This window comes from Pristiophorus japonicus, chromosome 6 (assembly GCF_044704955.1).
Source record: "Pristiophorus japonicus isolate sPriJap1 chromosome 6, sPriJap1.hap1, whole genome shotgun sequence".
Classification (NCBI taxonomy): domain Eukaryota; kingdom Metazoa; phylum Chordata; class Chondrichthyes; family Pristiophoridae; genus Pristiophorus; species Pristiophorus japonicus.
The window spans coordinates 35,242,466-35,268,627 of record NC_091982.1 but is presented as its reverse complement, the minus strand read 5'-3'; the positions used below and the strand labels follow the sequence as shown (position 1 = coordinate 35,268,627).

At 43.4% G+C, this 26,162-nt stretch overlaps 1 protein-coding gene across 4 annotated transcripts in view; it reads left to right on the top strand.

Annotated features, from left to right (window-relative positions):
- Nucleotides 1–26,162, top strand: part of LOC139265612 (serine/threonine-protein kinase PAK 3) — a 261,203-nt gene that overhangs the window by 164,857 nt on the left and 70,184 nt on the right. For 3 of the 4 annotated variants that reach the window (XM_070882746.1, XM_070882745.1, XM_070882748.1), the window contains exons 4-6: nucleotides 1,765–1,918; nucleotides 9,589–9,626; nucleotides 13,471–13,587. In XM_070882746.1, the coding sequence (XP_070738847.1) occupies nucleotides 1,765–1,918; nucleotides 9,589–9,626; nucleotides 13,471–13,587 (309 nt within the window). Of the gene's footprint in view, nucleotides 1–1,764; nucleotides 1,919–6,369; nucleotides 6,427–9,588; nucleotides 9,627–13,470; nucleotides 13,588–26,162 lie in introns of all 4 variants that reach the window. The other variant, XM_070882749.1, reaches the window with a different exon arrangement.

Genomic DNA, 26,162 nt, shown 5'->3' with positions numbered 1-26,162 from the left:
CAAGGTGGGTACATGGAGTTGGATCGCAGATCAGCCCTGATCTCATTGAATGGTGGGGCAGGCTCGAGGGGCTGAATGGCCTACTCTTGCTCCTATGTTGCCTCAGTGGAGAAGGTAGCGGGGTGGGGTTGGGGGGTGGGGGAGCGGTGGTGGTTGAGGGAAGTTAGGGGAAGGGATTGTTGGGAGAAGGGGTGGGTGGGCAATTATGCATCAACTGTAGGTTAAAATCAAAAACGGTTCTCAGGGTTTTTTTTTAACCCCCTATACAATTTAGGTTGCCTTTCCTGACTTTGAATGATTTATAAGGAATGCCAGATTTATTGGAGGGGAAACCTCTGCAGTCATTGATAGTTTGCTTTCTCCTGGATTCTCCTGCACCAAGGTTAACTGTTGCATCACTGAAGCTTTGTTATGTTCTCATAGCCAATTGTGGTGGGATGCAAGGTTTCTGAGGCGAGTAGAGGCCACGCACCTGTCTATAGGGTGACAGTAAATCAGGGAGTCCGAACTGATGTGTCCAAGGATCAGACAGCAAAGTTTAGAAGGACTAAGCTGCCTGGCTGCTTTCTTGGCCAGCTTTAGTGCAGGGCTTACAGAAAGCAGAAAAACTAATGGGAAAAGACCTGGTGAGTTTGGCACACCAATCCTGCTCTGGAGTGAAGGACTGCAATTCTTTCTTCTTTTTTTTCTCTCAGTCTGTCTGTCTGTCCATCCTTTCCTGAAGGAATTGATTCTCTCACTGGAGAAAGATGACAGAGACAGTTGGCTTTTATTCATGCGTACAGATTGACAGTACATTCTAACAAGCTATCCGACTGAAGGACCTCACAGCTCCAGCCCATTGCTGTCCTTACGGTATCCACAAACACACACTGCCAGTAGTGGTTGCTGTATAGCGACCAGGAGTGAGAACATTGGCTAATTTTCTCTCCGCCAAACCAGGGGCACTGCAGCCAAGTGTCGCTGAGATCAGGGATTCGAGCCTGGGATCTTCCTGGGTTCTGTGGCTCTTATGACTTCACTTCCAAACTTTGGTTTAGCTTCTGATTAAATCAACCTTTTAGAAGAATCCGACCTAATTCTTAAATCCATCATTTTTTCAAGTGACACAATGGCAGAAACATGCAGTTCCCGATGACTAATGTGTCCATAATGTCGAGTGATAGCGACATCACACAAGTTGCAACTCTCACTGGACTTATCAATGCAAGCATCTCCTGTGCGATTGGTTTACATTTTATTGCAAATGTAAGCAGTTGCCTTGGTAACCCAGTTGCTGCTGAATGAGGCTTGATTTCTATTTCAGACTCCCCGTAGTACAGATTTCTGGAAATCATTACCACAGCAGAGCCTTCTAAGGTGCTTCCGTCTGTAGCCATGCAGCAAGAAGAATTGGGTCGAGGCGTCACGGGGGGTTGGGTGGGGGCGGACGGAGGAGGTCCTTCTGCCTGTGTCGAGCTGCTAGGTATCGTACATCTCCATAGTTCCTCTAACGTTCCCCATTGCTGTCTCCAAGGCCCACAGGATACACGGTATATCATCGTAATGGGCTATTCACGCTAAGTAGATTTTAATCAATAAGGAAATAAAATAAAACAGGTAGGAGATGGGAAAGAAACAGACACCTTATCCATCTTGCTGTGTGTGTAATAAGCTTACTGACTGAGTGAAAAATCAGCATGTTTCCCAGTATCTAGTGACTGCATTAAATAATCTTTTTGAGTGTGGCTCTTCAATGCCTTTGTATTTTTGCCTTTAAATTAGGGCATTCCTGAGCAATGGGCAAGGCTTCTGCAGACATCCAACATCACTAAACTGGAGCAAAAGAAAAACCCGCAGGCTGTTCTGGATGTCTTGAAATTCTACGATTCCAAAGAGACTGTCAATAATCAGAAATATATGAGTTTCACCTCTGGAGGTAAGGACCTGTAATCTCTTTACGCAGTATCTTGTGCAAGTGTACCAAAATCTCCCCAGCATAACCTCTAAAAGGCTAAGTGGGATTTTGATTGTACAGCTTGCAAATGTCTATAGAACCTTAAGATTGAAATCCAGCCTTAAAACTCACTGTCACATATTGTTTAGAGGTAATTATGTACTGAATTGTTTATTTAAAATGACACAGTTTCCATTGCTGTGCACTGAATACGATTTTTCTGTTATGCCGCTAGTGTGTTAAATTTAATTGTAATGTAAAGGCAGTGTTGTCCAGGTGAAAGAGTGTCAGTTTCAAACTTCACACCTGAGTCTGTGTAATATTCTGCAAAATTGTGCTACAATATTACAGCTTTTCTCTAGCAGATGTAGCAAATTAATGTTAAATAAACTATCATATGGGCATGTATTAATATTTTCATTGTTATTTAGAAAAGATGTATATTAGTCAATCTCCCCTGGTGTTGCTCACGGGGACTTAATACCAAGGGCAGTTTTTAACTCGAGCAGGATTAGAAAGTGGGGTGATAATTGGACCAAGGCATGGGAGGGGAGGCAGATGGGAGGGAGAAATGGAGAGGGAGAGGAAGCGGGAGGGTGACTGTAGATGGGGTGAGGATGGGAGAGGAGAGAGGAAAATGAAGATTCAGAGAAGGAGAGAGCAGGGCAGAGGGTGAGAATGGGAGCTGGACTGTGGACGGGGTCGGGGGAGGGGGGGGTGCAGAAAGGGAGGAAACAGTGAGTCTGTGAGAGGACAGGGAGCCAGGGAAGTGATGGGGACGGGGAGTGAAGAAGGGGATGGAGCAAGAGGTGAGAATGGGAGGAGATGTGGATGGGAGGGCGGAGAGGGGACAGGAGGAGATTAGAGAGGAGGAATGGGGAGAGAAGGGGAGGGGAATGGAGGAAATGGGAGAGGGGGAATGAGGGAGAGGTGCGGGAGAGGGGAGGGGAAGAGGCAGAGAGGAGGAAAGGGCGGGAGAGAGTGGGGAGAAAAGAGGGTGGGGAGGGGATGGCGAGGAGGGGAGAGGAAGGGGAGGGGAAGAGAGAAGGCAGCGGGGTTGGGATGGAGGGGGAGAGAGATGAAGGTTTTGGCGCTTTTTTTTCAGTCGGCGAAGGTATGCAGAAGGTTGGAGGTTTCCACTCTATGGGCTGGTCCTCAGTGGGGGAGTGGGGCTCTTTCAGTATATGGATGCATTTTAGCTTATTCTTTGGGCTGGAGTGCAATTTTTATCTTAACGATCATGATTCATCCAAACTCTGTGCAGGTTGCGAGGGAGAATATTTTCACTAAAAGGTAGTTTCCCCAAGTCACCATTCCGTTAGCAGGAGAGGAATTTGCAGTGCTGTCATTTTGCCGGTCAAGTTTAACCGCAGCCGGGCACGAGAACCATTTGAGCTGTTCTCACGCAAGGTTATGCTTACAGGTGCACTATCCTTTGGATTGTTGCAACCACACACTGCTTTTAACACGTCAACGAGGTAAATGTTTCATTTAAACCTGTGGAGCTTCCATTACACTGTGGGCGCACATAGCGCAGTAGAGGTGGTGCGTTGTCGTGAATTAGTACTAATGAAGTATGGTTGAATGGTCGCTTTACTGAGGGAAGTTTTGTCTGTGTCAGGCTGGGGATGTGAGTGCCAATGGAATGCAAGTTATTTTCAATTTAGACACTAGAGGGGGAGGATTGCCTCTGCATGCTTGGTGCAACCAAATCATAACATTTAGGAACAGTTTACAATTTTGCTTTACCTAACACAGAGAAATTGCCTTCCTCACTCATTATTAATATCACCCATTCCTAAATCATACCTAGATATAGAGTTGACACTGCCCAACAGTACGACTTCACGTAACCTCAAAAGAACTTGCAACACCTTGTCCTAGACCAGTGCAACACCTCCACTATCCACACAAACCACTCTTGTCCCTCCAACTGAGAGTGTAATTTTCAAGGGCAGTTTAGTTCGCTGAACATACGCTCGCTATAAACTGCGTATACATCTAAACGCACTTCACTAAGGGCTCTTGCATGTGGCAGAGTGTTTCGTCCTTGGGCGGATCTGAATTTAGGTGTGCAAACTCACTGTACCACTGCCTCTATTTTTGGATCACTTTCGGACTGAGATTCCAGTATTTGTTAATTTTAGTGAAATTCAAACAAATTCAAACTTGCAATGACTTGCTTGCTAAAGATAGTGAAGATAGAAATTTCAGCCGCTATGTTATTCTGTAATTGTTATTGTTTTTTTTTTCTCTGTCCTTTTTGCTGCGATGGTGAGATATACATTCTGCTCCCAGGCTTCCCTCTGTGCCACTCTTGTACCAACCAGTAAGAGGTATTTAAGAGTGCTACAATGACTTCACTTCTTCTGCTTGTTTCTCCCCTCCCCCACTCCCTTTGAGGTTCCACTTTGCAGAAGGAAAATGAGCCTATAACTCTCTGGAGTTTAGAAGAATGAGAGGTGATCTCATTGAAATGTACAAGATTCTGTGGGGATTGACAGGGTAGATGCTGAGAGGTTGTTTCCCCTGGCTGGAGAGTTTAGAACTAGGGGGCACAGTCTCAGGATAAGGGCTCAGTTATTTAATACTGAGATGAGGAGGAATTTCTTCACTCAGAGGGTTGTAAATCTTTGGAATTTTCTACCCCAGAGGGCTGTGGATGCTGAGTCTCTGATTATATTCAAGGCTGAGATAGATAGATTTTTGGACTCCAGGAGAATCAAGGAATATGGGCTCAGTGCAGGAAAGTGGAGTTGAGGTCGATGATCAGCCATGATCTTATTGAATGACGGAGCAGGCTCAAGGGACCGTATGGCCTACTCCTGGTCCTATTTCTTATGAGGGATCCAGAAAAGTAGGGAATTAGCACCTTCAGTCCCTTACTTGTAGCATCACGTGTTGGTGCTCCAAAATACTACACTGTTATGCCACCTGACAAGAAGAGTTTGTATTATTGAAGGCCTGCAACTTACATTTGCATTTCTTCGAATCAGAGACTCTGGGGGGGTAATTTGGACTTGGCTAGTAACGGGAGTTCTTGGATCAGCCGCCCGTTATGCATCTCTCCAGATGTTCACTTCCATTGACTTCAGTGGAATCGGGATTATGTATAATGGGCAGCTGATTCGATAACGCACAAAGTGGCATCTGACTCCATCGTTGTGCATTTGTACCTGCTCGGCAGGCATCATTAGTCCATTAACTTGCAGACAGCCCCATTATTGCGCCTACGTGCTTTCGTTTTATCATAGCTGAGCTACAAAATGGTCCGCATGTCAATGTGACATGACAGGAAGAACAGATTGTGCAGTGCATGGAATAATGACAGGAAGAACAGATTGTGCAGTGATATTTTCCGCAATGAGTATAAAGATTATATATGGGGCAATGACTACTAGGTGCAGTGCATGGAATAATAACTTGTGCCAATCATATTCAGGATAATGGATAGTTAGGACTGGAAGTAAGTTGCATGCAGTAATGAAGTTGCGTTCCATCACAAACAAGGAGTAGAAATTGTTCAGAGTCTTATCATTCATTCTTATGTGTGCATTTTTAAGTCTTTTTAATACATTGAAATAGCACATATTAGAATGTTACATGAGCATGTTGACCAAAAATGGTACCTTGAGAAATTTCAACCCTAAAGAGCCAAACCTGGCCACATGGTAGCATCAGGTTTAATTACAACCTGTAATTTCACTGTCTGAGTTGGTTGAGGTTTTAATTTTATATTAAAATGGTTTATGTTTGACCTTTTATTGCAGTATCAGTGTGTTGGGAGAAGTACAGCATAGGTGAAAGTGTAATAAAGGTCATAGCTCAGAGGTTGGATCTGCATTGTCTGATACGGATCGTGTTTGGAATTGTTTAAAATGTTAGATTACCAAGGCATAAACTGGTTGTATCTATTGAAGTGTTTTTAGTGTCAGGCATCTGCAATTATTTATTTTCAACTAATTTAAAGGCATTGTCCTCATAGAAAAGTGATAGGTAAATCTTTTAGAAGAGGCAAGAGACATGTTACATTTTCACCACAATGATACCACTTATGAGGGACATTGTGGCAGTTTTGATGTGATTTGCATTATTTGTGTCACTTGCTTGCAAATAAAAAATGTTGTTAAACACATCTTGATGAAGGTGGTATCACCTTAAGCTGATATTGCCGTAATTATTCTATTTAAACTGATAAATCTATCGTAAAATATGAATTTTACTGGTAGATGTATGACAAAAATCAAATTCCCTGTTCCTTCCCCATGCTCCCAATCCCTCAAACAGTATTCCTTTCAGTCATTTTCTATGTCTTTATTGAAATAAGTAACCAATAAAATATTGATACAAAGTATATATACTTCATGTGAGACTTTCTGTAATTTCTCATTCCAATCACCTTTCCTTTAAAAGCTGTTTGAATTTTATTGCAGCAGTCTATTCACTGATGGTCCCCCTTCTAAAGCAGTACAAGTGCACAGAGATAACTGGTTGGTTGCCTGATTTTTGAATCTATGACGTTGACTTGAAATTGACTAGTAGATAGTTGGGAGGCAGGATACGATAGTGGAAAAAGGCAGAAGGGAATCCCTAGGGATGAGCGCCAAATTGACAGACCTGATCCAGACTGGTCCAAATATGACCTCTGCAAAGATAATTTGGCGAAAATAATTAAAGTTTGACTAAATTTGGATTCATTCCGATAGTTCAAAAAGAAGTCTCATGTCCATAGAGAGACAAAAGATCTCTCAAAAGATCAAAAGATGTGGGATCAGTTTTTGCACCCTGCCAGAAAGTTCTATGCGCATACAATCTGTAATGGTTCTGCACAGTCTATATATGATTTGCATCCTGCTAACATTTTGCTTATGGCATGCTGGATCGATAACGGTCAATGTGTACACAAAATGTTTCTAAACTTAGTGGCGCCGCTAGGGATGCTTCTGATGCAGGTAGGGGCAAGTTGCACGTGCATGTGTTTTGGTTGAGAACCATGAGCATAGAATTCCCTTGCAGTTTTGGGGAAGGGCCATATCCATTGGATTCCCTTGCAGTCTTTGGTGGGGCGGGGAGCTGTATGGATCAGATTGTTGGATTCCATTGCGATCTTTGGAGGGAGTGCAGGTTCCTGAGTAGCCACGCATACTGTATCCAATGATCTTCCTGCTGCTTCGTACCTCCGCGTACTGTTGGTGCTTCCGTGCCCACATGCTGCCCTAGTTTAAACGTGGAGTTCGGATTTCAGTGATGTGAATGCGAAGTTCAGATGTAACTGAATAATCATCCCTAGCAGTCCCTTTTAATAAAGTTAAGCTTTGAGATTTCAATTTCCAACACAGTTTGAACAAATTCTCAATTTCTGAGGAGCTGAACCAGATAACGTTCAAATTGGGAACCTCCAATATGCAATGGAAGCCAAACTCTGTATGTTTGTCACTACCCAATAGTCTTATTTAATGCACTTAGCTTCCCTTACAGGAAACTTGAAGGGTGCAATGATAATTGTTAAAATTTTTTAGTAAGCAACGAAGTTGTTTGTATATTTTACTTGTTTCTAGTTGAAAGTTAAACAATTGCCTTTCATATGGAAGTTTTCTGGGGTTGGGGAGGATGAGTCCGATTTCTGGTGGGAGTACTGTGTGCTTTTTAGCAGTGCTGCACCCACTCAATCCTTCATTTGACTGGTGGTCGATGATTGACAATGATTAATGTGGTAGTGTCCTGTCTGTATGATTCCTGCTGAGAGTGCTCATCAAGCCCTTCTTGGTCAGCCCGTCCAATCTACTCCTCCCACCAGACTATGTACCCTGCTGGTACTAACCCGATGATCGTTTGTAGTTCAACTGAAAATGATTGATGCCAAGTTTAAATTTAAGGGTGAATTTTCCGAGTATGTGCAGCTCGCGAGGAGCATTGCCCAATGCTAGTACATGTTGGAAAATTGCAGGCAGCATCCAGTCATTTTTCGTCAGATGATTTGTGCAGGCAGTGAGAGACTCGGCACATACTCCGAATATTCCACCCTTGGATTCCACTTTTTGAAGCTGTCAAGGTTGTAACTTTTAAAACTGGATCAAATTTTCCATCATGCTGCTCAGTTGGTAAATGCATCCTCTGCTATGGTTCTGAGCCGTAAAACAACAACTTGCATTTATATAACGCCTATAACATAGTAAAACGTTCCAAAGCACTTCACGGGAATGGTATCAAACAGAATTTGACAACGAGCCACATGAGATATTTGAACTTCTTGGTCAAAGAGGTAGGTTTCAAGGAATGTATTAAAGAAAGGAGAGAGAGGTTTAGGGAGGGAATTCCTAAGCAGCTGAAGGCACAGCCGCCAATAGTTCAGATCAGGAAACTCCAAGGTTTGATGAATTAGTTGATCTCAACTGGGATGATTGTGAGGGCAATATAATTGGCCTCAGGGTCCCTAGACTAGGGCCTGGGTGCCAGCTGCTGATTATTAACTAGTGACCCATGCTGGAAGATGTATGTGTGTAACTGTCCGGTGACGGAGAAGGTTGAGTGGGGACACACCTCACGGTAAAATAGTGTGTTGTCACTTGTTGCCAAGGTTCACACATCAAGAATAGCCACTGAAGGTCTGCCAAAACTCGTGGAACCGTAACCCAGTATGAGCCAGTTACTTTATAAAGGGCGAATCAAAAATTAGAGGCAATATAAGGGAGATTGTCTAGGCACAGACCACATTAAGTCAGGAGTGTCATGGGGTACACCAACAATAAAACTAGTATTTGAAGTATTGCATGTTTTGGAATAATCAAACATCTGACTCTCACTAGCTTAATTATTGATTAATTTTTATTATGTTGGGACTCCGTTCTTGACCTTAGACCAAAATCTAAACCATATAGTTTAATGGAGTCAAATGACCCGCAGGCAAAATTGAGCATGGAAGTCCTCCCCACTCCAAAAACATGAGTTTAAGGTTAGTTTACTCCAAGCATACGGCAGACACTATTTTCTTTGTGTGTGTGACACCTGACATGCATAAAAATAGCCTCAATATCACAGGATAGGCAGTGCAATCATGGTAATTGTGTGGATGAAATTGCAGCATGAAAAGAGCATCTGACACAAAAGTAAGTTTCCATACGATCTCATTCATGAGAGATTGTGAAGGAAAAATTGTTACATTCTGGAGCTGATTACAATGTTATAACTTTTAATACGTCAATGTCAAAAGTTTTTCAAGATTATGTAGGGTAATAACAAAGCTTCTGTCTAAGTATTGATTAGACAAAGGGTTCAAATCTCAGGGATACAAGTTAACAATGAGCAAACTAGGAGTGAGACGAGGATTCAGACAGAATTTCTTTATACAAAGGCTTATAGAATTATGAAATAAGTTACCAAAAAGGCCATTGAAGGAGATGTATAAATGGGTTCCGAGGCAACTAAACGTGTTCCTTAAGTGAGACAGTATTGAGATCAACTAAAAAGAGATTGACTTGGGGAAGCTATTATTTCTTGTACCTAAAAACACTTATTCTCGTGCATTTCTGCAAATCAAATCTACCTTCAAAGATATTGAATAAAGTATGTATAAAATCTGTTATGTTGTTTGAAAAAAATGTCAGTAATACTTATATAAAACTACTTATGTTATGTATTTTTAACCTTTGCAGATAAACCAGCTGATGGATACTTAGCAGCAAATGCTCTGGTGAGTGGAAAGCAAGCAACAGATAGGCTGATTGACTGACTGATATCTGTTCTCTCAAACGTGCAAGGTCATGAACTCCAGATTAATCACTCGGTCTACAGAACTTCTCTTATGCTTTGCAGCTTACAGTTTGCAGTAGTGAAGTGTATCTTCAATTCCATGCTCTCTTAGTTCCCCCTCAATTTCTGCCCTTACTCTCCTGAAAACATTGACTCCTGATTCTCTTTTCTCATGACAAAAGAAGGCTGAGGGAGACCTAATAGAGGTCTTTAAAATTATGAAAGATTTTGATAGAGTGGATACAGAGAGAATGTTTCCACTTGTGGGGATGAGCATAACGGGAGGCCATCAATATAAGATAGTCACCAAGAAATCTAATAGGGAATTCAGAAGAAAATTCTTTACCCTAAGCGTGGTGAGAATGTGGAACTCACTATCACAGGGAATGGTTGAGGCAACTAGTATAGTGCATTTAAGGGGAGGCTAGACAAGCATATGAGGGAGAGGAAATAGAGGGGTATGCTGATAGATTTGATGAGGAAAGACGGGATGAGGCTCTAGTGGAGCATAACCGCCAACATGGACTGGTTGGGCCAAGTAGCCTGTTTCTGCTCCACTCGAGCCTCCTCCCGTCTTTCCTCATCAAATCTATCAGCATATCCCTCTATTCCCTTCTCCCTCATATGCTTGTCTAGCCTCCCCTTAAATGCATCTATACTATTCACTTCAACCACTCCCTGTGGTAGCAAGTTCCACATTCTCACCACTCTTTGGGTGAAGAATTTTATAATACATCGCCACATTAAACAGTACACTCCAATAGAAAATCATATTAGATACATTTCAAGCTATATACAGGTACCTTACTCATTGAAGACCATGTTCCTTGTGATAAATGAATTGAAATACTATTAGCTTAAAGCTAATTATCCATTTGCGTAATCTTAAAAAAAAATAACGTGTTTCGGCCCCAATTTCCTATGAGCTTATCCGGGGAAACCAGTATAATCGGGATGGCGGGGCAGAAAACCAGCCAATCCCTTCCCCCATCAAATGCACGTCTGGCTTTTTCTGCTGCAAGTGGCAACCCATGCATAATATTGACGGGCATATTATAATTACAGGCAAATGACATATTTCCTGTCACTTGTGCCTGAGCATCACTGGGCACAAGGGACACTGAATGATTGATTACATTACATAAACCAGCAGAATTGAAAACTAGCCAGATTAAAATCAAAATATGATGTCCTCCTCAGGAAGGTGGGCCTCTTTATGTTGGCACAGTACTATAATGAATTCCCTCCTCTCCCCTCCCCCTCTTGAGGTGGGTGCTGTAAATGCCACTGGCCCAAAGTATTTAAATGACTTTGACCCCAGGAAATGAAACAAGGTCAGGAGCTCAGTCAAGGAGATGGAGGCCCGGCGAAAGTATACCTCCCTCTGAACTTACAGGCTATTGTTTTAGTTACCCTTTCAACAACATCAATTTGTATTTATATAGCGCCTTTAATTTAGGAAACTGCCTCAAGGAGGGATGGAGAGAGAGAAAAAGAGAGAGAGAGAGAGAGAGAAAGAAAGAGAAAGAAAAATACTTATTTGTATTAATATAGCACCTTTCACGACCACCGGACGTCTCAAAGCGCTTTACAGACAATGAAGTACTTTTGGAGTGTAGTCACTGTTGTAATGCAGACAAAATATGACATTGAGCCAAAGAAGGAGATATTGGGAGGGGTGGCTAAAAGATTGGCTTCTATATTTTGTTTGAATTCTATTTTGGATCACTTTCTCGCTCCTTTTACTGATTTCAGCTTCGTGCTGAAAAATCCTTTAGCTCTGCTTTTGTTTGACTTTCTTTCCTTTAGATATTCTAGTTCCTCACCCATTAGCATGTGTCTCTTCACCTTAGTCTTTCAAAGTATAAAGTTATTTTCTTTGCTCCCTCTCTCATCCTGCAGCACATGCACACATACCTTTATCTCTCCAGTACATAAATAGTTGTGAATTTTTTTTATATTTTAGCTAGTTTCACAGAAGAGTATTTACTGAGTGAAAACCTAGCTGACCACATTTTGCTGTATCCAAGTGAGAGTAACAATGTATTTTGTACAAAAATCAATGGATTTAATATAAATGTATTGATTCAATAGGTACTCCATTATTTTAGAATCTGCTGGTATGTCATTGAAACAGCAAATTGTATATTGACAAAGAAAGCAGTTACATGGTATGTGAAAGGGGTTCGCCCTCCCCTTGCAGTACACTAGGCATCAAATGATTTATTTCCTTATCCATTCGATATGATAGTCTGAGCCCTAGCAACAAGGGATTGGGCAGCAAGAATGCTAACAAAGGAGACATTGCGAACATTAGGCAGCTCACTGCTTCTCTACCAAATGGCTGAAAACTGGATACACTTGAGTGGAAGTGAGGCCTGCCATCTTAGGCGAGTCTGAGCTTTGCCTATTATTCTCCAGTCCCCCAACCAGTCAGTGAGAGTTCTGCTTAAAGCATAAGAAATAAACGGTAGCAAACTTGGCCTGACTTCTTTTGTAGAGGAAACTGTCCTGCCAAAAATCCTAGCAAAAAATAGACTGTTATGAAGAATTATTGGTTTCAGTATTCTTTGTAGGTTGCTGCCTATTTTTGCTGTGTTTTCTCCCCCTAATGAACTTGCTTAAGAAGTGAGTACTAATGAGTGAGCATCCCTCGTTATAATCGCTCAACCATTGGTGGCCGTGCCTTCTGTTGCCTAGGCCCCAAGCTCTGGAATTCCCTGCCTAAACCTCTCTGCTTTTCGACCTCTCTTTCCTCCTTTAGGAAGCTCCTTAAAACCTACCTCTTTGACCAAGCTTTTGGCCATCTGCTCTAATTTCTCCTTATGTGGCTCGGTGTCAAATGTTTGTCTTCTAACACTCCATTTGAATCGCCTTGGGATGTTTCACTATGTTAAAGGCGCTTTATAAATACAAGATGTTGTTGTTGTAATGAGAACAACAGGGATCAGGCTTGAAGGGACACTGACCATGACCTCCCAAAGCAGCTGAATTAATAAAGGCAGAGATGCGGTTGTCAACCAGGGAGTGCTTTAACTTCAGCTGTGTCAACTGAGCTGTCACATTGTTGGGTCCGGTACATCTTCCACGGTGTCAGCATTTACTGCTTAGATAAAATATTTGTAACATTAGGAAGGAACTTTGGTGTGAGGACAAATATAAGGAATGATATGTACTTACTGCACGAGATCCGCCTTTCAGGGTCAGGGAGCACGTATCCTAACATCAACCTTTTAATGTGCAATAAAAAAAAACAGACTAGCCACCTCCAAGCAACTGTGTTTCACTGTTTTCCCCACAAAGCGCTAGATTCAGTTTGGATAAATGCTGGTTTCTGATGTTCACAATAGCATTGCATCCTTTTACATATTAGACTTCTCTCAAATTTAGTAATTATAAAAGACAGGAATGGCTCTTTAAACCTAGCTCAATGGTTCTAACATTGTAGCACATATGGGAATATGACTTGAAAATATGAAATAATTCAACCTTAAGACAGTTTTTTCAAACAGAACCATATTCTCATCAATATTTTGCAACAGACAGCTATTTTAGTACTGAGCATACTGACCTCCTCAGTGCCTACGCTCTGCATGATACAAAGGGCCAAAAAGTGGAGGTTAATATTTCAGATCAATAGGCCTCTTTCATTCTCCTGTTTGCCAAAAACACATCATTATGGAGCATGCACAGGGTTTTTATTGTTTTCATTGATGGAGCATACTTTCTCAAAAATAAAGACTAGATTTAAAAATCGTAATCTAACCTTGCTCTGTTTGTCACAGAACACAAAGATAGCGTCAGAACCACCGGTTGTACCACCCGTGTCCGAGGATGACGATGAAGATGACGACAATGTGCCACCGCCAGTGATCGCACCCCGGCCAGAACATACAAAATCGGTCAGTGGAACTTGTGTTTCTGCAGATGCGCCAGGGTAGAGACAATCTTGATCGGAGACCAGCTAATGTTCTTGGTCACAGTTTTAATGTAAATATACAGTCCTGGCCTGGTCTGTTAATGCTTAAAGATTACGAGGTTGTCAGTTAGAAGTTCCTGATGTAACAAAATTTAAATGTTGAGTACGATGGCAATTGTTGCCTTTAATGTGAACACTGGACAGATTAAATGAGTGCTACTGTGGTGATAAACTGTCTTGCTCAACACTACACCATGTTTATAAAGGGGAGAATAGTGTCAAGAAAAGCATCATTTTGTGTTGCATGCAATGCTATGAATTTGCTAGTTTGTCAATGATTAAGCAATGCTGTTACACAAATACTTAATGCACTATTAAATTCTGCTTTCCAATGTTTAACTGATGTGCTGATCCATTTATTTTAAATGGTTTAGTGCCTCCTTTAAAACAGTGGAGAGAAATTTAAGAGCAGCACGTCAAATTTTCATGGTACCTTGTTAGTGTTATATATGTAAACATTATCAATGTGTAAGACTTGCCACCAAGGGCGCACCAAGGGTCACCTGGGCAAGCAGGTATAAAAGGCAGTCTACCATGCTGCTTCCAAACTCTGGAGTTGCATTAAAGAGACCCAGGTCATAACAGTTTGAACTTGCAATAGACAGTCTTTTGGCGTTATTCTGAACATAACATAGAAACATGGAAACATAGAAAATAGGTGCAGGAGTAGGCCATTCGGCCCTTCTAGCCTGCACCGCCATTCAATGAGTTCATGGCTGAACATTCAACTTCAGTACCCCATTCCTGCTTTCTCGCCATACCCCTTGATCCCCCTAGTAGTAAGGACCTCATCTAACTCCTTTTTGAATATATTTAGTGAATTCGCCTCAACAACTTTCTGTGGTAGAGAATTCCACAGGTTCACCACTCTCTGGGTGAAGAAGTTCCTCCGCATCTCAGTCCTAAATGGCTTACCCCTTATCCTTAGACTGTGACCTCTGGTTCTGGACTTCCCCAACATTGGGAACATTCTTCCTGCATCTAACCTGTCTAACCCCGTCAGAATTTTAAATGTTTCTATGAGGTCCCCTCTCATTCTTCTGAACTCCAGTGAATACAAGCCCAGTTGATCCAGTCTTTCTTGATAGGTCAGTCCCGCCATCCCGGTTAGGTTCAAGCCGCACTCCAGAAACTTGAGCACGTAATCTAGGCTGACACTCCAATGCAGTACTGAAGGAGTGCTGCACTGTCAGAGGAGCTATCTTTTGACTGACACGCCAAACTGAAACGGCTCTCTCGGATGGATGTAAAAGATTCCATGGCACTATTCGAAGAAGAGCAGGGGAATTTCCCTAGTATCCTGGCCAGCATATAATTCCTCAACCAACACTACCAAAATAAATTAAGAACATAAGAAATAGGAGCAGGAGTAGGCCATTTGGCCTCTCGAGCCTGCTCCGCCATTCAATAAGATCATGACTGATCTGATCAAGGACTCAGCTCCACTTCCCTGCCCACTTCCCATAACCCTTTACTCCCTTATTGCTCAAAAATCTGTCTATCTCTGCCTTAAATATATTCAATGACCCAGCCTCCACAGCTCTCTGGGGCAGAGAATTCCATAGATTTACAACCCTTTGAGAGAAGAAATTTCTCCTCATCTCAGTTTTAAATGGTCGGCCCCTTATTCTAAGACTATGGCCCCAAGTTTCCACACGCGGCAAAACAGGCGCCCCTCCGAGCTGGGCGCCCGTTTTTCGCGCCGAAAACGGCGCCTGAAAAAAACGCGCTATTCTCGAGCACTTTGCAGTTCGATGTCTGCTTGGCGTGGCGCCCAGGGGGCGGAGCCTACCACTTGCACCGATTTTGTAAGTAGGAGGGGGCGGGTACCATTTAAATGAGTTTTTTTCGTGCCAGCAACCCTGCGCGTGCGCGTTGGAGCGTTCGTGCACGCGCAGTGTGAAGGAAACATTGGCACTCGGCCATTTTTGTAGTTCTTTGTAGCTGTTCATTTTTTTAATCATTTTTTAATAAAAGTACATTGCCCTTCCATGATCAGCACTGAGGCTTCTTGCAGCAGTGAGAAGGCTGCAGGAAGCCTCAGAAGTTGAGGCAGCCGTTTCCCGACGGGCCCGACCGACGACAGGGAGGCCTTCCCCTCCTGCCGTCGGGAACAGCTGCCTCCTCCCTGCCTGCCCCCCTGCTGCGGTTGGTCGGGCCCTTACTGCCTCCCCCCCCCCCCCCCCCGCCGTCGGGAACGGCTGCCTCAACTTGTGAGGCTTCCTGCAGCCTTCTCCCTGCCTGAAGCACTTTCACACAGGTAGGAAGATGGTTTATTTAATCTTTTCTTTGCTTATAAATTTTTATTCAGGTTGGAATTATTTGTATAATATTTGTATAAGTATAACTAAGGATTTATTGTAGAATTTAATGACTTACATCCCCCCCCCCCCTCCTCCACCTCGTTCTGGACGCCTAATTTGTAACCTGCGCCTGATTTTTTAATGTGTAGACAAGGTTTTTTCAAGCCTACAAAAATCTGCACTTGCTCCATTCTAAGTTAGTTTGGAGTACGTTTTCACTGTGGAAACTTTCAAATCAGGCGTCAGTGGCCGGACACGCCCCCTTTTGAAAAAAAAATTCTGTTCCAAAGTGAAACTGTTCTAACTGACTGGAACTGCAGAAAACTTAAATGTGGAGAATTGCGATTTCTAAGATACTCCGTTCTCCACCAGTTGCTCCTAAAAATCAGGAGCAAATCATGTGGAAACTTGGGGCCTATGTCCCCTAGTTTTAGTTTCCCCTATGAGTGGTAATATCCTTTCTGCATTCACCTTGTCGAGCCGCATCATTATCTTATAAGTTTCAATAAGATCACCTCATTCTTCTGAACTCCAATATGTATCGGCTCAACCTACTCAACCTATCCCCATAAGTCAATCCCCTCATCTTCGGAATCAACCTAGTGAACCTTCTCTGAACAGCCTCCAATGCAAGTATATCCTTTGTTAAATATGGAGACCAAAACTGTACGCAGTACTCCAGGTGTGGCCTCAACAATATCCTCTACAGTTTTAGCAGGACTTCTCAGCTTTTATACTCTATCCCTCTTGCAATAAAGGCCAACATTCCATTTGCCTTCCTGATTACTTGCTGTACCTGCAAACTAACGTTTTGTGTTTCATGCACAAGGACCCGCAGGTCTCTCTGTACTGCAACACTTTGCAATTTTTGTCCATTTAAATTATAATTTGCTTTTCTATTATTTCTGCCAAAGTGGATAACCTCACATTTTCCCATCTGCCAAATTTTTGCCTACTCACTTAGCCTGTCTATATCACTTTGCAGATTTTTTGTGTCCACCTCAAAATTTGCTTTCCCACCCATCTTTGTACTTGGCTACATTACACTCGGTCCCTTTATCCAAGTCATTAATATAAATTGTAAATAGTTGGGATCTCAGCACTGATCCCTGCAGCACCCCACTAGTCACTATTTGCCAACCTGAAAATGACCCATTTATCCCGACTCTCTGTTTTCTGTAAGCCAATCCTCTATCCATATTAATATATTACCCCCAAACCCATGAGCTTTTATCTTGTTCAGTAACCTCTTATCGAATGTCTTCTGGAAATCCAAATATACCACATCCACTGGTTCCCCCTTATCCACCCTACTCATTACATCCTCAAAGAACTCCAGCAAATTTGTCAAACATGATTCCCCTTTCATAAAACCATGCTGACTCTGATTGAATCATGCTTTTCCAAATGTCCCACTACTGCTTCCTTAATAATGGACTCCAGCATTTTCCCAATGACGGATGTTAGGCAAACTGGTCTATAGTTTCCTGCTTTTTGTCTGCCTCATTTTTTAAATAGGGGTGTTATATTTGCGGTTTTCCAATCGCTGGGACCTCCCCAGAATCCAGGGAATTTTGGTAGATTACAACCAATGCATCCACTATCTCTGCAGCCACTTTGCAGATTTTTTATGTCCACCTCTCAATTTGCTTTCCCACCCATCTTTGTATCATCAGCAAACTTGGCTACATTACTGTAAGGCATCAGGTCCAGGGGACTTGTCTGCCTTTAGTCCCATTATTTTACCTAGTACTACTTCATTAGTGATAGTGATTGTAGGGAGGGTTCCTCCCTCCGTATAGCCCCTTGATTATCCACTATTGGGATGTTTTTAGTGTCTTCAACCGGGAAGACCGATACAAAATATTTGTTCAACGTCTCTGCCATTTCCTTGTTCTCCATTATTAATTCCCTAGTCTCATCCTCCAGGGGACCAACATTTACTTTAGCCACTCTTTTCCTTTTTATGTACCTATAGAAACTCTTACTGTTATATATATGGATTTGTATTTACTCTGTATAGCCACCAGAGGGCTCATCCCCTGGAATCCCAAGGGATCCCATTATCCCTTGGGAGCACAGGTATTTAAGGAGGCTTCACAGATTGGAGAGGCACTCTGGAAATCTGCAATAAAAGACTACGGTCACACTTTACTTTGAGCTCACAGTGTTCAGTCTGACTCTTTCTCCATACACAACATCTGGCGACGAGATACAGATAGCGAACCCAAAGATGCAAAGAACAGTGGGCATCCTGGAGAAATTTTTGGCGGGAGATGATTGGGAAACTTTTGTGGAGCGACTCGACCAATACTTTGTGGCCAACAAGCTAGATGGGGAAGAGAGCGCTGCCAAATGAAGGGCGATCCTCCTCACCGTCTGTGGGGTACCAACGTATGGCCTCATGAAGAATCTGCTCACCCCAGCGAAACCCACAGAGAAATCATACAACATTTGTGCACACTGGTCCGAGAGCATTTGAACCCGAAGGAAAGCGTTCTGATGGCGAGGTACCGAGTCTACACCTACAAAAGGTCTGAAGGCCAGGAAGTGGCGAGTTATGTCGCCGAGCTAAGACTCCTTGCAGGACATTTGAAAGACATTTGGAGCATATGCTCCGAGATTTTTTCATACTTGGCATTGGCCACGAAACCATACTTCGCAAACTTTTCACTGTAGAGACCCCAACCTTGAGTAAGGCCATAGTGACAGCCCAGGTGTTCATTGCCACCAGTGACAATACGAAGCAAATCTCTCAGCACACAAGTGCTGCTACAAGTACTGTGAACAAAGCGATGTTGTTTTCAAATCGTAACATACAGGGCAGGTCACGCATACCTGCTGCTGCATGTCCGCAGATGACTGAGTCCACCATCAAGGGTGATGAATGCAAGACCATTAACACCTTGTTGGCGCTGCGGGGGTGATCATCGTTTCCATTCATGCCGATTCAAAGAGTATGTGTGCAAGGGCTGTGGAACAATGGGACACCTCCAATGAGTGTGCAGGCGAGCTATAAAGCCTGTTAAACCTGCAACCACTATGTTGTAGAGGAGAACAGATCCACGGAGGATCACGACGAAACAGAGCCTCAGATAGAAGAGGCAGAGATACATGAGGTGCACACATTCACCATGAATTGTCCCCCGATAATGCTGAATGTAGAACTAAATGGACTCCCAGTGTCAATGGAGCTGGACACGGGTGATTGCCAGTCCGTCATGGGCAAAAAGACTTTTGAAAAGTTGTGGTGCAACAAGGCCTCAAGGCCAGTCTTAACTCCAGTTCGGACGAAACTAAGAACTTACACGAAAGAACTGATTCCTGTAATTGGCAGTGCTACCGTAAAAGTCTCCTATGATGGAGCTGCCACAAGCTGCACAAGCTGCCACTCTGGGTGGTACCGGGCGATGGTCCCACTCCGCTCAGCAGGAACTGGCTGGGAAAGCTACGCTGGAACTGGGACGACGGCCGAGCGCTATCGCCCGCTGACGACACTTTGTGTGCCCAGGTCTCAAACAAATTTCCTTCGCTGTTCGAACCAGGCATCGGGAAATTCCAAGGAGCAAAAGTGCAGATCCACCTAATTCCGGGGGCGCCACCCATCCATCACAAGGCGAGAGCAGTACCGTACATGATGAGAGCAAGGGTAGAGATCGAGCTAAACCGGCTGCAATGAGAGGGCATCATTTCATCAATTGAGTTCAGCGAGTGGGCCAATCCTATTTTCCCAGTCCTCAAGGGAGATGACACCGTCAGAATCTGTGGCGATTACAATGTAACTATCAATCATTTCTCCTTGCAGGACCAATACCCATTACCAAATGCCGACGACCTCTTTGCAACGCTGGCGGGAGGAAAGACGTTCATGAAGCTGGATCTGACTTCAGCCTACATGGCGCAGGAACTGGAGCAATCATCGAAGGCCCTCACCTGCATCAACACGCACAAAGGTCTTTTTGTTTATAACAGATGCCCGTTTGGAATCGGATCAGCGGCGTCGATATTCCAGAGAAACATGGAAAGTTTACTGAAGTCGGTCCCGCACACCATGGCCTTCAAGGACGACATCTTGGTCACAGGTCGGAACACAGTCGAGCACCTGCAAAACCTGGAGGAGGTTCTTAGTCGACTCAACCGCGTTGGGCTCAGGTTAAAACGCTCGAAGTGCGTTTTCCTGGTGCCTGAAGTGGAGTTCTTGGGAAGGAGGATTGCGGCAGATGGCATCAGGCCCACCAACGCGAAGACGGAGGCAATCGAGAACGCACCGAGGCTACAGAACGTGACGGAGCTGTGGTCGTTTCTGGGACTCTTGAACTACTTTGGTAACTTCTTACCAGGTCTCAGCACACTGCTAGAACCACTACATGTCTTACTACGATAAGGGGGCGAATGGGTTTGGGGCAAAAGCCAAGAAAATGCCTTTGTAAAAGCGAGAAAATTGTTATGCTCAAACAAATTGCTTGTGTTGTATGATCCATGTAAGCGTTTGGTACTAGCATGTGATGCGTTGTCATACGGCGTCGGGTGTCTATTGCAACAAGCTAATGATTTCGGGAAACTGCAACCAGTTGCTTATGCATCCAGGAGTCTCTCTAAGGCTGAGATAGCCTACAGCATGATTGAAAAAGAAGCATTAGCGTGTGTCTATGGGGTAAAGAAAATGCATCAATACCTGTTTGGGCTAAAATTTGAATTGGAAACTGACCATAAGCCACTTATATCCCTGTTTTCCAAGCATAAAGGGATAAATACCAAAGCATCGGCCCGCATCCAGAGATGGTCGCTCACGGTGTCCGCGTACAACTACGCCATCTGCCACAGGCCAGGCACAGAAAACTGCGCCGATGTTCTCAGTTGGCTGCCATTGCCCACCACGGGGATGGAAATGGCGCAGCCCGCAGATCTAGCCATGATTATGGAAGCATTTGAGAGTGAGCAATCACCCGTCACTGCTCGGCAGATCAAAACCTGGACAAGCCAGGACCTCTTATTATCTCTAGTCAAAAGCTGTGTGCTTCACGGGAGCGGGTCCAGTGTCCCAGTGGAATTGCAGGAAGAGATAAAGCCATTCCAGCGGCGCAAAGATGAAATGTCTATACAGGCAGACTGCCTTCTGTGGGGCAATCAAGTAGTGGTCCCCAAAAAGGGCAGAGACACCTTCAACAATGACCTCCACAGTACCCATCCAGGCATCGTAATGATGAAGGCGATAGCCAGATCCCACGTGTGGTGGCCCGGTATCGATGCGGACTTAGAGCCCTGATTTAACAGATGTAATACATGCTCGCAGTTAAGCAATGTACCCAGGGAGGCGCCGCTAAGTTTATGGTCTTGGCCCTCCAAACCGTGGTCTAGGGTACACGTCGACTATGCAGGCCCGTTCTTGGGTAAAATGTTCCTTGTGGTTGCAGACGCCTACTCCCATTGGATTGAATGCGAGATAATGTCGGCTAGCACATCCGCTGCCACTACTGAAAGCCTGTGGGCCATGTTTGCCACACACAATGTCCTGGTGAGCGACAAGGGGCCATGTTTTACCAGTGCTGTGTTCAAAGAATTCATGACCCATAACGGGATCAAACACATCATATCTGCCCCGTTTAAACCAGCGTCCAATGGTTAGGCAGAGAGAGCAGTGCAAACCATCAAGCAAGGCTTGAAGAGGGTAACTGAAGGCTCACTGCGAACTTGCCTATCCCGAGTCCTGCTTAGCTACCACACGAGACGCCACTCATTCACTGGGATCCCACCTGCTGAACTGCTCATGAAAGGAGCGCTTAAGACAAGGCTCTCGCTAATTCATCTTGATCTACATGAACAGGTAGAGAGCAGGTGGCTTCAACAAAGTGCATACCATGATAGCGCAAATGTGTCACTCGAGATTGAAATCAATGATCCTGTGTTTGTATTAAATTATGGACAAGGTCCCAAGTAACTTCCCGCCACTGTCGTGGCCAAAGAGGGGAGCAGGGTGTTTCGGGTCAAACTTTCAAATGGACTCATTCACCGGAAACACTTGTACCAAATCAAACTCAGGTTCACGGACTATCCTGAGCAACCCACCTTGGACCCTACCTGTTTTGATCCCCGAACATACACACCAGTGGCAACCAGCATCACGGTTGACCACGAAGCAGAACCCATCATCCACAGCAGCCCTGCAGGGCCCAACACACCAGGCAGCCCAGCAAGACCAGCTGCACAGCAGCCCAGCGAAGGCCCAACAAATGATTCAACAACACCAGCTTTCACACCGAGACGATCAATCAGGGCAAGAAGGGCCCCAGATCGACTCACATTATAAATAGTTACACTATTGACTTTGGGGGGGGAGTGTTGTTATAAATGTGGACTTGTATTTACTCTGTACAGCCACCAGAGGGCTCATTCCCTGTAGTCCCAAGGAATCCAATAATCCCTTGAGAGCACAGGTATTTAAGGAGGCTTCACAGGTTGGAGAGGCACTCTGGAGACCTGCAATAAAAGACTACGGTCAGACTTTACTTTGAGCTCACAGTGTTCAGTCTGACTCTTTCTCCATACACACTTACTATCTGTTTTTATATTTTGTGCTAGTTTACTTTCATAATCTAGCTTCCCTCTCTTAATCATTTTTTTAGTCATTCTCTGCTGGCTTTTAAAAATTTCCCAATCCTCTGGCCTCCCACTAGTCTTCGCCACATTGTATGCCTTTGTTTTCAGTTTGATACTCTCCCTTATTTCCTAAGTTAGCCACAGATGGTTATCCCTTCTCTTACAGTCTTTCCTTCCCATTGGGATATATTTTTGTTGAGGGTAATGAAATATCTCCTTAAATGTCAGACACTGCTCATCAATCGTCCCATTCTATTTTCTCACTCCACTTTAGCCAACTCTGCCCTCATACCTTTGTAGTCTCCTTTATTTAACAACATATTTTATATTAGATTTGAATTGCGGAAGAATGATCTATAAATGTGGAAATCCATAGACTTAGAATTCAAAGCTTTTGCCAGAGATTGTATGAGAGGATTTAAAGTAAATTGCTGTCTATGATGATGAATGTGAGGCCACTAGAGTGCTTCAGAAAAAAGGACCGATAATATAGTCTGTGTGCAGTGTTGCACACGAGTAAACTGACCTTGCTGCACAACGTAAGGTCAGCTCAAGTAAATATTTTTCTGGTGCTTGAGTTGTATAATGCAATATGAGTTGGCAGGAGTATGGTGACTATAATTTAGGGTGCGAGCAGCCAATGAAAGGCTTTTTTCTCCTTTTATTTTTTATGCTCGTCGGGGACTTAACCTTATTTGCACATCCAGCCATTCAAGACTGAAAACAACTGTTGAAAAAAAATGATAGGTGGCCCTATATAAGGAAGAGGGCTGTTCTGCAACAAAATAACCCCCCACAACAGAGAACCCTGGGAGCTAAGTAACTGAAAATCTACTCAAGTTTTATCATGATGAGACCTTTCATTCATATAAATTATGGGATCTTAATGAGCTTAATGGAGTACAAAAGCAGGGAGGTCCTTCTGCAACTGTACAGGGTATTGGTGAGACCGCACCTGGAGTACTGCATGCAGTTTTGGTCACCTTACTTAAGGAAGGATATACTAGCTTTGGAAGGGGTACAGAGATGATTCACTAGGCTGATTCCGGAGGGGGTTACCTTATGATGATAGATTGAGTAGACTGGGTCTTTACTCGTTGGAGTTCAGAAGGATGAGGGGTGATCTTATAGAAACATTTAAAATAATGAAAGGGACAGACAAGATAGAGACAGAGAGGTTGTTTCCACTGGTCGGGGAGACTAGAACTAGGGGGCACAGCCTCAAAATACGGGGGAGCCAATTTAAAACCGAGTTGAGAAGGAATTTCTTCTCCCAGAGGGTTGTGAATCTGTGGAATTCTCTGCCCAAGGAAGCAGTTGAGGCTAGCTCATTGAATGTATTCAAGTCACAGATAGATAGATTTTTAACCAATAAGGGAATTAAGGGTTACGGGGAGCGGGCGGGTAAGTGGAGCTGAGCCCACGGCCAGATCAGCCATGATCTTGTTGAATGGCGGAGCAGGCTCGAGGGGCTAGATGGCCTACTCCTGTTCCTAATTCTTATGTTCTTATGTTCTTAGCTCACGATTTATTCAAAGACTAGCTCCTGCCATGCTTCAGTCCTGTACAGCACGATGCTGAAAGCATTGGGCATGTGGTAGACCTCAGGCCTCTGTGTTTGATAATACAATGGCCCATAATTTCCTGCAACAGCGATATTGGTGCCAAACACGATAAGTTAGAGTGATGTGTGTCCCAATCCTCCAGTGACAAATTCACACACAAAATTCCTAGTTTTCTCATTCGAATAGGGCACAGCGAGCATTGGCAGCGAATCAGAAGTGGCACAGCAAATGGTCAATTTTTACTAGAATTTAATGCAGTATTAAATCTTACAAATTGATCCTTTCTCAAATTTTAGTTGTTCTCTTTTTAACATCAATTATTCTAAGAAAACAAATTACCAATTCCATGACATTTATTATATCATAATGTTATTTGAAGCCTTGAGGAATGTCTGCACGTAACAGACGGTAAATAATTAATATTTATACGTGGACTTTTGCCATAATGTAATCCTGGTACCAGAATTATTTTTGAAGGCATTTTGGGGCCAAAATTCAGTACCGCCCCGAAGTGAACTTCCTGCGCCCGGCGCAGAAGTCCCGCCCCGGCAGCAAAATTGGGGTTACCACTCCCAAGAGAAAGTGGAGCACAATATCGCGCACTCCACTTCCTCATGGGGGCGGGACTGGGTCGTATCGAAAAATCACACTGATATTTTATATCGCTCAGTGACATTTCTGTGACAATTATTTTTTTATATTACTGCTTGAAATGTAGAAAACTAGATTATCTAATCGAAACGAGTCATCTCATTGCCGCAGTCTTTAATGTCTATCAGCGTATTTGTGAGTGGGTCAACCTTTCTTGATAATTTCACTGAAAGTAATTTCTGGATCTTAACAACTGTCTAACCTTCTTTATAATTTTTATAGAGAACTGTGACCAAATCAAAATTTCCACTTCTCCTTTCTGGCCTACAAATGCAATCCATGCTAATGGAACAATTTTAAATTGGCATATGTGAATTTGATGAAGCAATAAACTGGAAAATACCATTTAAAAAAAGCGATGAAAGTGACAAAAGTTGCTGTCAGTTGAATTAAACGGCATGATTGTGCTTCATAAATTTCAGCTCGGAGTTGTCTGCCCTGTGAACACCTTTCACATCCTGCAGCCTCAAGGTGATAAATGGCCATTAACTCAACGAATTCTGATCATGCCGATTTATTAAGCTGACGTAACTCAGATCTTCACAGCTCTCTGTTACAATTGTCGTCTCAAAACAATGTACGAGCTATTTTGCTCAAATAAAATATTGGAAGCATATTAGATTGTTGCTTTTGTGGCCATTGTTTCCTTATAGATGCGCGGTTCAGGTTAGTGTCCAGCTCAATCTAATTATGACTATTTCTGAGACCTTTGTCGAGATTTCAGCGTATTCATTCATTGCGTGATCAAATTCCAGGACATCTTGAAGGGGCTTTATGTACAATGGATAATGACCATGAAAGCAATAAAATGATAGTTCTAACATTTGGAAAAGTGCTAGATATAAGTATTCTTTTGTTATGAAACCGAATGACATTAAACGAACAACTCTCCATTTCCACAACAATCTTGGAACTATAAACCACGATGCTATCAGCGATAGCGATGGTCACCAGCGCCATTATTTCCTAGTCTTCAGTGGCCGTGACAAGAAAACAAGTGTCCTTTCAGGAAATTTGTGATCACCATTGATTTTAATGAAGGGGCGGAGCTATGACAGTTAACTGAAATACTGTGCGAGGGTGACGGTGGGGTGGCGCAAATGGTCCAGGAAATGTTGTCGTGACCTAAGTAATGCGCAAGTCACTTGCGCCCTAATTTCCTGGAACATCTGCGCTGGATTAATGCATGCATTACAGATGCACCATTACTATAGCACCAGTTTCCAGGAAATTCCAGGCCAATAATAGTGCAGTGCATTGGGTGCCTCCCATTACTTTACCTTCAGGAGCTAGATCCAAAACATATTGAGGTGGTTAAAGTGTCAGAGAGTTAGAAGCAGCAAGGAAAATATGAAACAGGTCAACTATTTTCATTCCGATCA